The sequence below is a fragment of the Bos grunniens genome, chromosome 26, assembly GCF_055505025.1.
Source record: "Bos grunniens cultivar Pamir isolate PY7600 chromosome 26, Bosgru_T2T1.0, whole genome shotgun sequence".
Lineage (NCBI taxonomy): Eukaryota > Metazoa > Chordata > Mammalia > Artiodactyla > Bovidae > Bos > Bos grunniens.
The window spans coordinates 40,337,471-40,353,609 of NC_141190.1; the positions used below are offsets into that span (position 1 = coordinate 40,337,471).

The window sequence follows — 16,139 nt, forward strand, 5'->3', positions numbered from 1 at the left end:
TCAGTATAGATATAAATCCTTCTTAGTATGAGGTCAAGAGTTCAGTGAGATCATTCAACTAGTGAATCCAAAGGAAGCTAACTGGAACTAATTATCAATCTGCTCTCTGATAGCAAACTACTGCCTTCATAAGGGATTATTTGTTATTTCTTCCAGGCAATTTCTTTCCTCACACCTCTGGCTGTTATTTGTGTGGTGAAAATTATCCGGCGGACAGACAAGACTGAAATTAAGGAAGCCTTCCTAGGTAGAGTATTCCCAGTTCCTGCTTTAGGGGATGGGGCTGAACTTGATTAGATTACCAGATTTCTAAAATCTCAGTTGCACTCAACTGATTTTTCTCTTGGTCAAATTAAGCTTGGTAGACACAAGACAAGGTAAACGTTTAGCCCTTTTAAAGAGCCAGTGCTTGGTAAGTAGCTCATCTGTGGGCCAGCCCATCGCCGCTGTCCCTTGTGCTGAAAATGCGTTTCGGGCTCCTCTCCAGAGCTCTGTGCTTCCTAAGCAAACTGAAAGGACAGCTCTTGGCTGTAAGGCAAAGTGAATCTGAAGCTTTGTCACCGCTGACTGTCCAACCCCACATTTGTGGCTAATAGGCCCCCATTTGGGGCAATTCAGACATCAACACAGACTCCTGGACCAGTCACCATTGACTGGAAGCAAAAATGTGGAAAAGCAGATGTAAAATTTAATATCAGTTGGAAACAAGCTCCATAACCCATCACCACTGTGGGGACACTTTGGCAGTTAATCAGTTGTTATTATGTAAAGAATGCTACCATCTTTGCCATTGAGTATGACATGATGCTTATAAATTCTCCCTAAGCTGAGCCATATCTGCGTGTGACAGGAGTTTGATAATTTTAGGGTTAAATCCATTTTTTTTTTCTGATCTACGTATTAATCAAAAGACAAAGTAAACAACAGCATGAAGAAAAAGCAGAACTGTTTGGCTTGTTTAGCAAAATAAACTCCCCGGAAGCCAGGGTTTTAGCTTTTTGGTCATCAGGAAAACTGGATTGGGTTTCTTTTCTGACATGACGCCTTGACGTTATCCAAACCCTCACACACGCTGTGTTGTTGGTGTGTTGTGTAGGCTCACCGTTCAGTAAGGTAGTAAATCTGGAATATGAGATTCTTCACTGAAGATGGTGTTTGTCAATTACTGGACTTTGAGGAAATGAAAAACATAGCAAACTAGGGTCTTCCCTGTTCTTTGTAAGGGAAGGAGGGTGGGGTGAGTTCTAGGGTGTGCAGAGCAGTGGAAGGACTGGGACCGTTTCTGACATAGCCAGGCTTTGGTTAGGCTCTGTGTAGTTGAAAAGAACAGAATTCCTCTCAAATTGGATTGAATAAATTAGAGGTTTGGTTATAGGACTATAACAAGCAATCTTACAGAACTTCAAGAATCAGAGGGAAACCCTCATGGGGATGGAATAGGGATCCAGGCCAAGAGGGGTGGAGGCGCCCTGTCAGTTTATGCCCCCTCTTCTCTGTGATGCGTCCTTCCTCTCCTCTCATTCCCTGCCTCAGTCTCCTGTGAAGACGTTGTCCCTGCTGCCTGCATCTTGGTCTGTGTGAGGCTTGGGCTTGCAGTGGCGGGTGCCCCTGCCCCACGCCTGCGTGACTGCTCAGCTCCAGTGCCACCTCCCAGTGTCACTGCGTCTTGTGGTCCAGACTTCCCAGGCGGAGACTCTGGACTTGACTCAAATCTCAAGCCTGGATGCAAAAGTCCCGAGTCTCTGGCCAGCCTGTGGATGCTCTGCTTGAAGACAGGTGTGTTCCCCAGGCTGCTCACCTGAGGTTTGAGGCTCTGGTCATCACATGGTCTCTGTCTCTTCAGCTGAGGTGATGGAAAGGTCAGGTTTTCCAGGAAGGGTGTAGGTGCCCTCCCTCTTGAGGCTCAAGCAGCTGTGTCAGCATTTGGACAGATACTACTGTGGTTCCCAAATGTCCCATTGGGAGCCCCTCTCAGCTGACCTGGAAATCTTTTTGCCTCACTTGTTATTCTAGCTGCTCCCCTGACACTGAGTCCCGAGATGTATGGCTGTGGGTAGGAACTGTCTTTCATGGTTTCAGTTATAATTTACTGGCTTCTTTTGGAGCTGGGAGATTGTTATGGCCTTGAGGAGCTTACAGTTACTTTCTCTAGACCTTTTCATTCTCAGCTAAATCTCCCTTAGGATGACACTTCAAAATTGTACACCATACCTGGCCTGTTAACAGAGAAGGTGGAGTTAATTGGATATTCTGTTTGCCTAAATAAATGAGAGGCTGCCTTGTAAAAATGATGAAGAACCTCCCTTTGTACACAATTAAAAAAAAAAAAGTTGCCACTTTTAGGAAGTCTTGGAAGGGGCTGGAGGGAATGATCTTTCAAAACCAAGGACAGAAAGCTAGGTGTAGCTTTTTCTCCATTATCTGGAATTCAGGACTTTCTCAGTGAGGGTGGTCTGGTCTGAGGTCCCTTCTTTACCCAGGCGTCTTCAGCAGACCTGGACCCTAAGAACGCCCCTGAGATGCCTGTCCACAGCAGCCCACTCTGTGCATCTGTTCGTGTGCAAGTAAGGCTCGCCGCACCCAGGGATTTGGCTGCAGAACGGCCAAGTTGGTGTTAATAGAAAACCCTGTTTTTGAAGGACTGCAGTGTTGAATTCCCAACAACAACAAAAGTGACAGCAACAAAAGCCCTCTAATCCTCTGGGGTTGCTTGTAAGCAGGAGTGCCCTCAATACAGGCCACTTGCAGGCCAACTCACATGACACATTGATTTGCATTTCTTTATCAGAACACAGTCTGGCTTGTCTTTCTGACTCTCCTCTCAACCCCGCAGTGCCGTGGGATGCTGTTGATGCACCCCTTATGAGCCAGATGCCTTGGGTCCTCGTTAATCGACAAGCCAGCCCCCCATGGTTGGGGTCATTCATTTTCTGCTCGTCCAGCCTTTCATGCCTCTACTCTCAGCCCAGCCTTCCCTGTGGTATCAGTGAGAGGTCCCCTGTCTGGGTCCCCTGGAGGTTATGCTATGCAGAAGAACGTAATAATTGGTTTACTTTACTTCCAGAAGGCTGTGACGCTTTCCACCCAGATCCTCGCTCTCTTCTGTCTCCTTCAGGCTTTTGGATCAGAGAGGGAAGCTGCCAGCTGTTGGTGCTTCCATCACAGCCACACCTTTTCTAGCTCAGCCACTTGAAGCTTTTCAGAGAATTGCTCTGCGCTATAGTAAACCCAGCCAGGGCAGAGGCTGGGGACGTGTATGGTGTTCTGGATTGATGTCATGGTCTCTGAACTTCCCCAAGGGCACTGGGAGGTCAGCTGGTGATGCTTGTTCCTGAAGACCTTTTCTGTGCAGAGGCCTTGCCAGGACCAGGAGGAGAAGGAGTTCAGCCCCGCTGGGAAAATACAGCAGTGAGCCTGTGCTGGGCCAGCCCTACCAAGAAAAGACCCCTGTCATCTCAGGGCAATCTCACAGTCTGTTAATTGTCATGGCTTTGGGAGAATCCTGCAGCAATGATGGCCCAGGGAATTCTCCCTCCTCTCTGCAAAGGAAACCTCTCAGCAGTGCTCCAAGCTTGTGAGAGAGAAGGGAAGCCAGCATTTTAGGAAGGAAGGATCTGTGCGTGCAGAGTGTAATCAGCAGATCTCTCCAAGTTCCTCCATGCTTGCCTCCAGGTTACACCGCGTTGCATGCTGGGTGTTTTAATGGTGGTCTGGTGCTGCTGACTCATGCCCCACTCTGCACCCAGGGGGCCCATCCCTCCTTTCCAGCTACTGTAATGTGGCCCATCCTCCGCTCTGGGGACTAGTTTCCCTTTGACAGAGGTGCTCATTTGAACTGGTCCCTCCCATTCTCTCTGCTTCCCCGTGACTTGATACAAGCAGGTGGGTTTTTGTCTCTATCTCAGTGGCCTGTGCCCTGGGTGACTGTGCTGACTGTTCACAGTCCTTTCATTTGTAGAATAACACATTTGTCTCCCCATGATCATGAACTGCTCCAGGCAGCTCCTTCCCGAAAGTGGCCCTCCACCGCTGTTTCCTTACATAAGTCTCAGCTAGTATTGAACAGTTAATACTTGCCAAAGGGAAATGGTAACTCACATGCTTTATTATTCGACAAAGCAACAGAACAGGACATCGATAGGTTTTTATTGCTTATGCAAAGTATTTGACCTTCCATCGCATTGACTTGCCTTTTGTGTAGTCTTGATAAACACAAGAGAGAGATGCAGGGGCCTTGCAGGGAAAACTCCATGACTCATTTCACCTGCATCCTTTGGACAATCTGTGCTTCATCCAGCAAAGTCCTTCCAAGCTGCTTAGAGAAATTCCCCAGGCTGTCTATTTGTGAAGAATGTCATCCAGAAGTGCCTACTGGTTTAGGTGGCAGAAAGAACCACCTGGGCAAACCTTTTCAAACACCAGTAATGAGGTATTGAAACACTTCACCTTCTTAGAAGTAGTGATTTGTTTGATAACAAGTGGACAGCTGTCAGCAGGGGACAAGTCAACAAGGAGGTGATGCCTGAGTGGGCACGCCAGTATGCAAAGGGATTCCTGCAGCTGCTCTGATTAGAATTATGTCTGAGAAGGTTGCCAGAAGGAAATAAAATGTTATGTTTCTTGCTACCAGTAAAAGAAATTCTACATGCTGTAGTATTAAATCTGTTCTATCAGGTCAGAACATGATACATGGGCTTCTCTATGATACTGAAAATTTCAGTCTAGGAGGAGAGATAAATTTCACGTCCTAGGGGCTTGGAATTTTATGAACTTTCAGTCTCCAAAGTCCAGTTCTAATTATGTTTTACTCTAGCCACTCAAATTTCCCTCCTTTTTAAAAAGCATTGGTTCATATTTCTATGGTCATAAATTAAATAGTGTGATGGAAAAGTAATGATGATAATGATGGTACTGATGATAATTTTGATTTGAGAGCCAGCTGGTTATTTTTCTGTTTGTTGGTTTTGTTTTGTAGCCGTGTCCTTGGCTCTTGCTTTGAATGGAGTCTGCACAAACACTATTAAATTGATAGTGGGAAGGTAAGTTCCAAAAAGAAACAACCAGTGACTTAGTTTCAAGGTCAGCCGTGTAGAAACCTTGGCCACAGGAAACTGGATGGGACAGATTGGAGCTCATCTGGTTTTCCTTAAATTGTTGTCCTTCTGGGGTTTCTGTCCTCAACTCAGATCTTTCCACTCCTTTGAATGATAAACTCACTACTTCAGTAAGCATGACATCAATAGTAAAGAAGTATCTAATGACTATACTTTCTTGGGGACCAATGTCAAGAAAGCCATTTCCAGCCCACTGGTATTCCAGGGCCTCACCAGACACCCACTCACTTATCAGTTTTGGCATCCAAAAAATAGATAATCTTGCTTATTTATCATTGTCTCTGGGATAAGCAATATGGATTAGTATTTGAGCTGTGACTCATGACACATTTCTCTTACCCTCCTGGGAGATGATTTCTATTTTCTGTTTATCTTGCCTTCTCCCCCAAATGCTCTGGAAATGAGCTAGTCTCTGTAGAGAAAAACAGTCAAAAGATCTGAGTTCGAGACCTGACTTAGGCCCTGACTAGCTGTTGGCCTTGGACAGGTTGGTTTCCCTCTTGGAACCTCAGTATTTAGCAATCAGGTACTTGGTGTGCAGTCCTGGTCAGGCAACGAGGGGGCAGAAGATGGATATAGATTGGTCAGCAAGTGGCCTTGGGCTGCATTGTCCTTCCAACTTTCTGTGCTTAGAGTTGCTGAGGGCCCAATGAAATGCTGATTCCCAGGTCCTCTCTGAGGCTCTGGTTCAGTAGGTGAATAGCCACACTTAAAGACACACATAGGGGAGAAACAGCACACCAACAGTTCTGATAGATTATTGATAATTGATATGTTATAGATACTGATAGATTGTTATTGGGCCCAGATCCCAGAGCTGGAGGACCAGTGAGCCCTTAGAGTTCACAGTGAGAACCATATGAACTGTAACCCAGTGTGTGCAGAAAAGGGGGGCTGTGTTTATAGTATTAGAAAATCCTTGTCCATGGCAGGCATCTGGCAGAGTTAGTTGAATTCATGTGAAGAATTCACCATCACTCATCACAGTGAGAATCCACACTTGAGTGAAGTGGACACGTGGGGTGTGGTGTGTAGGTGCAGGAATCCAATTGCCAGGGTTCAGAGCTTGTCTTTGCCACTTACTGGTTGTGTGTGACCCTGGGCAGGAGTGTGATCTTTCTAAGCTTTCATTTTCACACGTGTGAAATGAAGGAAGTTCCAGGACCTGCCCCAGGGTTGTCATAAAAATCATACAGTGTGACCCATGGGTGGTACTTAGTGCTGGGTCTGGTATGCAGTTAAGTACTAAGTACATGTTAGCCGTGATTATGGCAGTTGACTTGGCCTCGGGACCAGCTTGTCGCCTACTTCCTTCCCCCACAACCTGGACCAAGAGCTGGGCTGGTGACTGTGTGCCAAAGCTCAGAACTGAGTTTTCAGGTCTTCTCAGTGAAACCTGCTCTTTAAGGAAGTGTAGGCAGTTGGCCATCAGATTCAAGATACAGGGCCATGAGGAGCCTGGAGGCTTGGATCCTGGTAGCAGCCTCCGAGCAGTGGAGCCATAGATGGAGCTGTGGCTCCATCTTTATTTCACCACCGCCATGCTCAGGTGGCTCCCGGAAGTCATCTCTCTTGACCCTCAGTACCTCACTTTTGGGTAGGTATTGATATCCCTCTTTTACAGATGTGGAGACTGAGGGTGGCTATGTGACTACCTAAGTCATAAAACTAGTAAGTGGCAGAGTGGGAGTTCCAGCCCAGATCTTTCTGACGCTGAAGCCTGAGCTTTGCCTAAGCCCACGGTGTCTTCCGGTGGGGGCTGCGGTGTTGATGGCAGAAGAAGGAACTGGGGCAGCAGCAGGGGTCGGCGGGGTCAGCTGGGGTTTGTTTGTGATGGCAGCGTTTTATATTGAAACTGTCCATGGTGTCTTTTGTAGACCTCGCCCCGATTTCTTTTACCGCTGCTTTCCAGATGGAGTGATGAACTCGGAAATGCACTGCACCGGTGACCCCGACCTGGTGTCCGAGGGCCGCAAAAGCTTCCCCAGCATCCATTCCTCCTGTAAGTTCCCTGCTTGGGAGACTCTGATTCCTAGGTCATGTCTCCTGATCACTCTTTTTGGGAATTTATGTAAAGGGAAAAGTATTGTTCCTTGAATGTCAAGTGAAGTTCACTTTTCTTCTCTGTAGGGCGGTTGTCTTAGAAACAAGACATTCCCCAGGAAGAAATAAGCCTGAGGCCAAGACTCTGGAGTTTACAAAACATTGTATGTGTGGCTCCTGTCAACTCAGCAGGGTGAAACTTGCGACACTTTACCCTTTGGCAGTATCCATTCAGGATGCTGACAGTCAAGGGAATTAACCGTGTTCCCCGGGACCGTATGCCTTTCAGCTCAGTGTCCTCTCTAGGTTTCCCCTTCAATGAAAGTTTGTGTGTGTGTGTGTGTGTGTATGTGTGTGTACTGTACCAACATATGGCATATATGTGTATATATATACATGTACATACACGCCATCACCCCTAATATATAGTCTGACTATAGGTATGTAAGCTGGGACTTCCCTGGTGACTCAGGCAGTAAAGCATCTGCCTACAGTGTGGGAGACCCGGGTTCAGTCCCTGGGTGGGGAAGATCCCCTGGAGAAGGAAATGGCACCCCACTCCAGTACTCTTGCCTGGAAAATCCCATGAACGGAGGAGCCTGGCAGGCTACAGTCCATGGGGTCGCAAAGAGTCGGACACACTGAGCGACTTCACTTTCACTTTCTTTCAAGCTGGGACCAGCCTTAAACTAAATAATGTGAACCAGGTGCAGTGTGGTGTAGTGGAGAGTACGCAGGTCTTCGAAGTGTGACAAATCCTGGCTATGCAGATACAAACTGTGACTTAACCTCTCTGTGCCTCAATTCCTGCTGTGTAGACTGGGAATGATAAGGCCTCCACTGTTAGTTGGAGTGAGGGTTAAAATAAGTGATGGTGACCACTGACATTTCTGGAGCATCACCATGCCAAAATGTTTCAATGCATTATCTTATTTAATCCACTCCATGAACGTCAAGTACTTGGTATCATGCTTTAAATAAACCAAGTTATCCATGTCAGAGTGTCCTGGTCACATCTTCTTTCATTCCATCAGTGTTTACTGAGTGAGTCAGGTGCCAGACATTGTGACAGGTGCTGGGGACATGGAGATAAATGAGCCACAGCTCGTGTCCTGGGGAGTCCGTAGGCAGTGGCAGGCTGTGTATTTAGGTTGGTGATTCTGAAATCCTTGGAGAGGAACCAGGTCCCCAGGTGACCACTTGGGAGAGGACTGGCCGCTCTTATGACTTGAAGTCCTTGATTCCCCACAGGTTGGATCATTGTTGACCCTTGATTCCCCACAGGTTGGATCGTTGTTGACCTTGGCCAAGCCTGTTACCCTCATCCTTTTTCTTTTTTCTAAGTAGCTAATACACACCCTGATAATGGCTGGACCAACGAGTAACTGGATGGCCTTTCCTGCAGAGTGGTAGTTGGCCATTTTTGCTCAGATTCACTGGAGATTAGGGCTTGTCAGCAATATCGGGGCGCCTGGCACTCTGAGTGACTCTCCGTTGGCCTGTGCCACAGCCCTGCCAGGTCCGGTTGTCCCTACTGTGTGCATAGGAACAGCGAGGCTTAGACAGACTCAGAAGATTATTCAAGGACACTAGCTGACCTCCCTGCCAGCCTCTAATGTGATAGTGTCTTGGGCTTTTGGTGGTTAAACAACAAATACAACAAGGTATTCACACTTTGGGCACCTGATGCGAAGCACTGACTCATTGAAAAAGACCCTGATGCTGGGAAAGATTGAAGGCAGGAGGAAAAGGGAAAGACAGAGGATGAGATGGTGGGCTGGCATCACCGACTTGATGGACATGAGTTTGAGCAAGTTCCGGGAGTTGGTGATGGACAGGGAAGCCTGGCGTGCTGCATTACATTGTGTTGCAAAGAGTTGGACGTGACTGAGTGACTGAACTGATTCACAGTCCATGTTCATTTAAATAAATAACTCTTTTTCTCCCCTAGTTTATTGGAGACTTTAGTGGGTTGAATAATGACACCAAAAAAAAATTTGTCTAGATCCTAGCCCACAGGACCTGTGAATGTGACTTTATTTGGGAAAAAAAGCCTTTGTGGATATAGTTAAGGATCTCAACATGAGTTCATCCTGGCTTTAGGGTGGGCTGTAAATCCTAGGATAGATGTCCTTATAAGAGAAAGGCAGAGGAATATTGAGACTTAGAGATATGAGGAAGGAGGTCACGTGAAGATGGAGGCAAGAATTGAAGTGATATAGTTGCAAGCCAGGAGAAGACAATGGCACCCCACTCCAGTACTCTTGCCTGGAAAATCCCATGGATGGAGAAGCCTGGTAGGCTGCAGTCCATGGGGTTGCAAAGAGTCGGACATGACTGAGCGACTTCACTTTCACTTTTCACTTTCATGCATTGGAGAAGGAAATGGCAACCCACTCCAGTGTTCTTGCCTGGAGAATCCCAGGGACAGGGGAGCCTGGTGGGCTGCCGTCTATGGGGTCGCACAGAGTCGGACACGACTGAAGCGACTTAGCAGCAGCAGCAGCAGTCGCAAGCCAAGGAACCCTGGAGCCACTAGAAGCTGGACGAGGCAGGAAGGAGTCTCCCTGGAAGCCTTCAGAGGGGCTGCGGACCTGCCAGCACCTTAATATGGGACTTCTGGTCTCCAGAACTGGGAGAGAATACATTTCTTTCATTTTCAGCCCCCAGGTTTGTGATAATTTGTCGCAGTGTTATCCATCAGGCTTCTTGGCCTTCCCCAGTCAATAGGAATTGACTGGAGGCCAGATAAGAAACTGGCAAGTTTACTGGGGGCCCTACTGCAGCAAGGGAGAGTGAGAACAAGCAACAGGTTTCCCTTAATCCTTGAGCAGGGGGCAAGCCTGCTCCTTATACGGGGTGAAGGCAGGGGTGTGTCCGGGGATCAGGCCGAAGGGGTGGCTTAGGTGTTTTGCCCACCCCTTAGGTGGTGGTGTGTGCAGTACCCTGCCTTTGCTCCCAACGCTCTGTGCTCCAGGCTCCTCAAAAGTGGCCAATGGATTTCTTGGTCTCTTTGTATCTTTTGTCCAGAATTTGCCCCACCTGCGTGTGTACACAGTTACTTTTAGTCCCATACAGTTTCTTTGTATTTTGTTGCTCAAGGAGAAGTGTGTCCAGGTGTAAGCATCGCAGCACTGCAGCCAAAGGTCCCAGGTCCCGGGCCTGTCTCAACAGCAGCCCTGAGTAAAGAAGGAGGAGACTGAGACTGAACACTTCCTGGTTAACAGAGCAGGTCTGGCTTCAGAGCCTTGGAGGTGGGGGAGGGGAGATTGACAGAACATGCGTTCCTGAGGTTAATATGGCCAGGGGCACAGCATGCATGAAGGTTAGGGTTCATGGTGCTTCTAGGCTCTCGTCGTTCCTGGTATTTATGGTCGAGCATCTGTTTGGAATAATCACTTTAGTTGGAGGAAGGCCTGCTATATTGATTTTCTGTCTCCTTGTTATCAGGAATTCCCCGGGTGGTGTTTTTTAGATGTACCTGGGATAGTATTCACCGGGGCCGGCTTCCATATGCTTTTCATCTGTATCCTTGCGGGGTCACTCAAGTTTTCTGCAGTTTCTGGTCTCTGAGAGATTTGGTGCTGAGCTTTAAAGGGGTTCAAAAGTTATTAGCAGTAAGAAGTGAAACCCTTTGGGGAAATTTTCATCCTGGTTTTCAAATGGTTATCTGAGGACTGCAGCACAGTTTTCTATCTACCGTTGCATCTGAACTCGGGAAGGAAATAGCTCTCACGTGAATGACTCAAGCTAGGAGACTGCTGGATTGCAGAGTAGCGGTCAGGACCCTCAGAAGTTTCTTTTAGAGGCACACCCCTGCCTTGTCAAATGCATTTCCTGATGGATCTGCCCACCAGCTGCCTTGTCCAATGGGAGGCTGATGTCCCTTCTGTGCTCGACAAGCTTTCTGACAGAGGCTATTACTATCTTTTGCTTAAGACTTCACTTTCACTTTTCACTTTCATGCATTGGAGGAGGAAATGGCAACCCACTCCAGTGTTCTTGCCTGGAGAATCCCAGGGACGGCGGAGCCTGGTGGGCTGCTGTCTGTGGGGTCGCACAGAGTCGGACACGACTGAAGCGACTTAGCAGCAGCAGCTTAAGATGTGCTTAAAATGTTACAGATTTTTACTGTTTGGCTGACAGGATCCTTCCCAGCCTCTAGGCTTTCGGTGAGTATTTTCCTCTGCTCTTTTTTATGACAGATCAGTGGTTGCCTTGCAGGCAGCTGCCGTATCCACTTAGAAAACCATCAGTGCCGCTTTCCGGCTTTCTTACTGTAGCTGATAGGACGCCTGGTGTGACTCATTGCTCCCCAGAGGAGGTGGTGGACCTCAGAAGGGTGACCTCAGTGGACTCCCGTTTTAAGACACAGGCTCTTTCTCCCTTCTTATTTATCCATTTTTGTGGATTACACTTGAGTGAGTGGACCCAGGGGTTCTGGACCAACGGATCTCTGGAGACAAATCCCCCATTCTGGGTAAACATGGGTTTGCTTCTGCTCTGTTCACAGATAATTGGTGACTGGAAGGTAGTCGACGCCCACATGTCATCCTGCAGAACAGTTGGTTTTATTTGAACAGAAGAACAAACACTAATGTCTTTTGGAAACCAAAGATCTTTTTCTTGGTTTACCACAAGCAGTCAAACAGCACTGCCCTGAAGGGCTCGTGTGACAACCTTTCAGCACACAGCGTGACCGTGGCAGCCATGTCAGAGGACTGGCTGTGTGAGGCACAGCTTCAAAGAGCGAGTGATTTCCTTCAGAGTTTTGAGAAGCTTGGGGTTTAAAGTGGAGAAAGGCGATGAACTGTCTTTCATCACATTATCTCAGCTTTTGATTGGGTGTTGTTTCAACTTGCAGAACGAGGATAGATTTCAGAGAGAAAAATTGGAAAAAAAAAAAAAACACCCTATTATTACCAAGTCAAGGTATTAAGAAACTTTCTTCTATAAAATGGAGGGAATGAATAAGGTGATACTGTATTCCGGGCTTGGCAAATGACAGCATGTGCGCTGCCTGTTTTTGTAAATAAAGTTTTATTGGAACACAGAGGTGCCCATCACTTACATATTGTGTGTGGAGGCTTTTACTTTATAATGGCAGAGTTGGTAGTTGCAGAAGAGACCTGGCCCACAAAACTACAAGCATATTGCCCATATTCCAAACAAATAGTATTAAAAAGCATTACTTCAGGGTTCCTGGTGGGGGACGGAAGAATAGGCCAAGCACAGAGGAGTTTTAGGACAGTGAAACTGCTTTATATGACACTATACTGGTGGATGCTTGTCACTGTATTATGCACTTGTCGAAACCCATAGACTATACAGCATCAAGAGTGAACCCTAATCAAACTGTGGACTTTGGGTGATTCTGATGTGTAAGTGTAGGTTCGTCAATTGTGACAGCTGTTGGAGGATGTTGATAATGAGGGATGCTGTGAAGGTCAGGGTTGGGGTAGGGGGAACTTAGCATCTATAGGAAGTCTCTGTACCTTTTAAAATTTGCTGTATACCTAATGCTGGTCTCAGAAACTAAGGTCTAAGAAAAAGGTGTTAGTAAAGCAAGACCAGTGCACTTGAATTGTGCACACGGGTATTTCATTTTTAAAGAACTCCACTATGGAATAAAAAGGAGGCATTTACAGGGTGGTGGTGGTGTTCAGTCACTAAGTCGTGAAGGATAATCAGTGCTTGTGGGATGCATTCTTTACATGACAGACAGAATTTCAAGACCTGACTGGTGGTGATTTAACTCTTCTCGGGCACTCAGTGTTTTGCAGGCACAGTCTTGCTCTTGAGGAGGGCACAGGTGCTCTGAAATGGCCCTGTCCTGTCTGGGGTCAAGGCCAATGCCAGGCACTTTCCACAGTGCTCTGGGTTTGGGGAGCTGGGAATTCCAGTGCAGGGACAGGGACAGCCTCTGGAGGTAAAGCCCTTTCTTCTGTCATTTCCCAGGAGAGCACACATGAGCAGGTGTTCGGGGTCTTTTATGTTTGAAGTATCTTTATGCTACCCTCCAGCTGAGTGTAGAATTCTTGGTTGAAAATCAGTTCTGTGCAGGATTCTAGTTTACTGTGTGATTCAGAGAGACCCTATGACATTCCCCTCTTTCGTCTTGCTTTTCTCTTTCTCTCTCTGGAACTTCTTAGGAACCTTTATCTCTGGTCGTCTGAAGTTTCACAATGATGTGCCTTCCTGGGATTTTTTTTTCTTTATATTTATTGTTCTGGTCTCTCAGTAGGTCCTTCTACTCTGGAACTTTGTGTCACTTCCTCTGTATTCCGTTTCTTTTCTCTGGATCCTGTGTTAGGCAGGTGTTGAATCTCCTGGGTTGATTTTATCTTTTAATTTTATTTCCTACTATCTTTCTCTTTGTGTTTTTGTTCATCTCTCTAGGAGAGTTTAAAAATTTTATTTACCAACCCTTCTATTGAATTTTATTATGAATTTTGTATTTTTAATTTCCAAGAGCTCTTTCCTGAACTCTGATTTAACAAAAAAATAACATCAGGTTCTTTTTCTCACGGGTATACTCTCTTTTCTCTTTGACTGCAGACGTCATCTGCTCCTCACCTTCTCTTGATCTGCATGTTTTTGGTATCTAGCTTTCCTTACATATCTGGCAGTCTTCCGCTGGATGTTCTTATCTAAGGTGGGAGTGCTGAAGCTAACTGGACAGAGTCCGTTAAGTGGGCTCCGCTGAAGAGTGGGAGGGAAGCGAGCTGGGGCTTCACTGGTTGGCCCTGAGTGCTAGCATCTGGCCTTTACTTAGAGGCTATTCTTTTCACTGGCGGGAACTCCCCTCCCCTGCCCTCCCCAGTCTCTGGCTGGGTGTATATGAACCTGGCATTCTGCAAGCCAAGCCCAGGGGCTTGCTTTCTCACAGGTTACCTTGCAGACTTTCCCTAAGCCCCCCTGTTTTCAGCCTGATTGTTTAGCCTTTTTCTGCATTTGACTGCTTTTTCCAAGCCCAGAGCCTTGGATGGTTAAACCTTCTACCTTCTTTAAGAGTTGAGGAGGTGACAGTTTACTGGTTCGAGGATGAGGTGGGGACCTGGAAAGTTCAGCTGCTCTCTGGGGACTTCCCACCTACTTTCCTGTCCAGCCCGCATCTGACCCCTGCCCTCTGCGGTACCTCTGCCTCCAGTTCAAACACTTGCAGGGCCCCTCCTGGTGAATTAGGGCTTCTCACGGGCATCACCATCCACAGGACCACGTGGAGATGTGCCTTTCCTCTCTGAGTCAGCATCTGCTCTGCCAGCTTCTTCCCACCCTCGTATATCGTGGGGTGGTGTTGAGGTGCTTTTTGTTTTATTGAAGATAGAATTCGTCTCCCTCTTTGCATAGTCAGGGTTCTCAGGAGAAACAACCAATAGGATGTGTGTATGTACAGAGGGAGACGAACAGTTATTTTAAGGAATTGGCTTGTGAGATCATGAGCACTGGCAGGTTGGAAATTTGGTTAGGATTTCAAGGTTGCAGTCTCCTTTTTTATTGTTTATTTATTGTGACTGTGTGGGGTCTTAGTTGGGACTTCCCTGGTGGCTCAGAGGTCAAAGCGTCTGCCCGCAATGCGGGAGACCTGGGTTCGATCCCTGGGTCAGGAAGATTCCCCTGGAGAAGGAAATGGCAACCCACTCCAGTATTCTTGCCTGGAGAATCCCATGGACAGAGGAGCCTGGTGGGCTACAGTCCATGGGATCACAAACAGTCGGATGCGACTGAGCGACTTCACTTCCACTTTCACATTGGGTCTTAGTTGCGGCATGCAGGCTCTCTAGTTGTGGTGCGTGGACTCCAGAGCACGCAGGCTCAGTGGCTGTCCTGCAGTATGTGAGATCTTAGTTCTCCAACCAGGGATCAAACCTGCATCTCCTGCATCGGAAGGCTGATTCTTAACCACTGGACCAGCAGGGAAATCCCTGTGTTGCAGTCTTGAGGTAGAATTTCTTGCTTGGGAAACCTCAGTCTTTGCTCCTAAGGCCTTGAACTAATTGAATGAGGTACACTCATATTATGTAGGGTGAGCTCCTTAATTTAAAGTCAACTGATAGTAAACACTTGTCACATCTAAAATATGTCTTTGAAGCAACTTCCAGACTGATGTTTGACCAAACATCTGGGCACTATGGCCTAGCCAAGCTGATACACAAAATTAGTCATCACTCTCTTATTCCTTCCTTCCCTTATCATTTTAAATTCAGGAATACCTTGGTAATGTTCTGATGCCTTAGTGCGGGGGTACCATATGTTAGAAGATTCTCATATAACCTCAGTGTTATTTTGATGACAAGAGTCCTGGAGAGTGTCCTACTCTTGTAGGACAAGAGTCCTACAAAGGGTCTTTGTAGGCTGAGTGTCTGGGAGTTTGCTTTTGTGGAACAAATCTAAAGGGTTTGTAAATATGGATGGAAAAATTATCATAAGATATCATCTATGCTAAGCAGCCAGGTTTAACTCCATCAAGCATGAATATTTAATGTTATAAACCAGCTGGTTTTTGGAGTGGTTAGACAGACTTTTGCATAAAGATACAGGAAATAGAAGAGCAGAAGAAAATGCAAGATTATTTTTGTTTTGGATCATTTAATGAAATGAAATTGCTGTCCAGGGATTTTGCTGCTAGATGGGAAGCTTGAAAAAGACCATCTTCTTCTTTTAAAAATGGTATAGGGCAAAACCAATACAATATTGTAAAGTTAAAAAATAAAATAAAAAAATAGAAAAAAATAAAAATAAAAATGGTATGAAATGACATGGGCTGATTGGGTCATGTTCAACCAGGACAAACTGGTGGTCACTTATCTGAGGTCAGTTTGATTTGTGTAGTTTACCATCTAAGTGACAAATGAGAGCTTCCAAATTCATTGTCCTGTCATGGGACATCATCATACTTGGCAAGAGCCTCTCCTAGGTTTTTTCACCTAAATTTGCATTATCTTTCATCTTAAACTTCCAAGACAGTTTCAGAGGTTCTGG

At 46.5% G+C, this 16,139-nt stretch overlaps 1 protein-coding gene across 7 annotated transcripts in view; it reads left to right on the forward strand.

Moving 5' to 3' along the window:
* PLPP4 (phospholipid phosphatase 4) overlaps positions 1-16,139 on the forward strand; it is a 146,943-nt gene that overhangs the window by 70,322 nt on the left and 60,482 nt on the right. For 5 of the 7 annotated variants that reach the window (XM_086378674.1, XM_086378670.1, XM_086378671.1 and 2 more), the window contains 3 exons: positions 157-247; positions 4,976-5,039; positions 6,992-7,116. In XM_086378674.1, coding sequence (XP_086234800.1) covers positions 157-247; positions 4,976-5,039; positions 6,992-7,116 — 280 coding nt within the window. Of the gene's footprint in view, positions 1-156; positions 248-4,975; positions 5,040-6,991; positions 7,117-11,670; positions 12,228-16,139 lie in introns of those variants that run through there. The other 2 variants (XM_086378675.1, XM_086378676.1) reach the window with 2 other exon arrangements.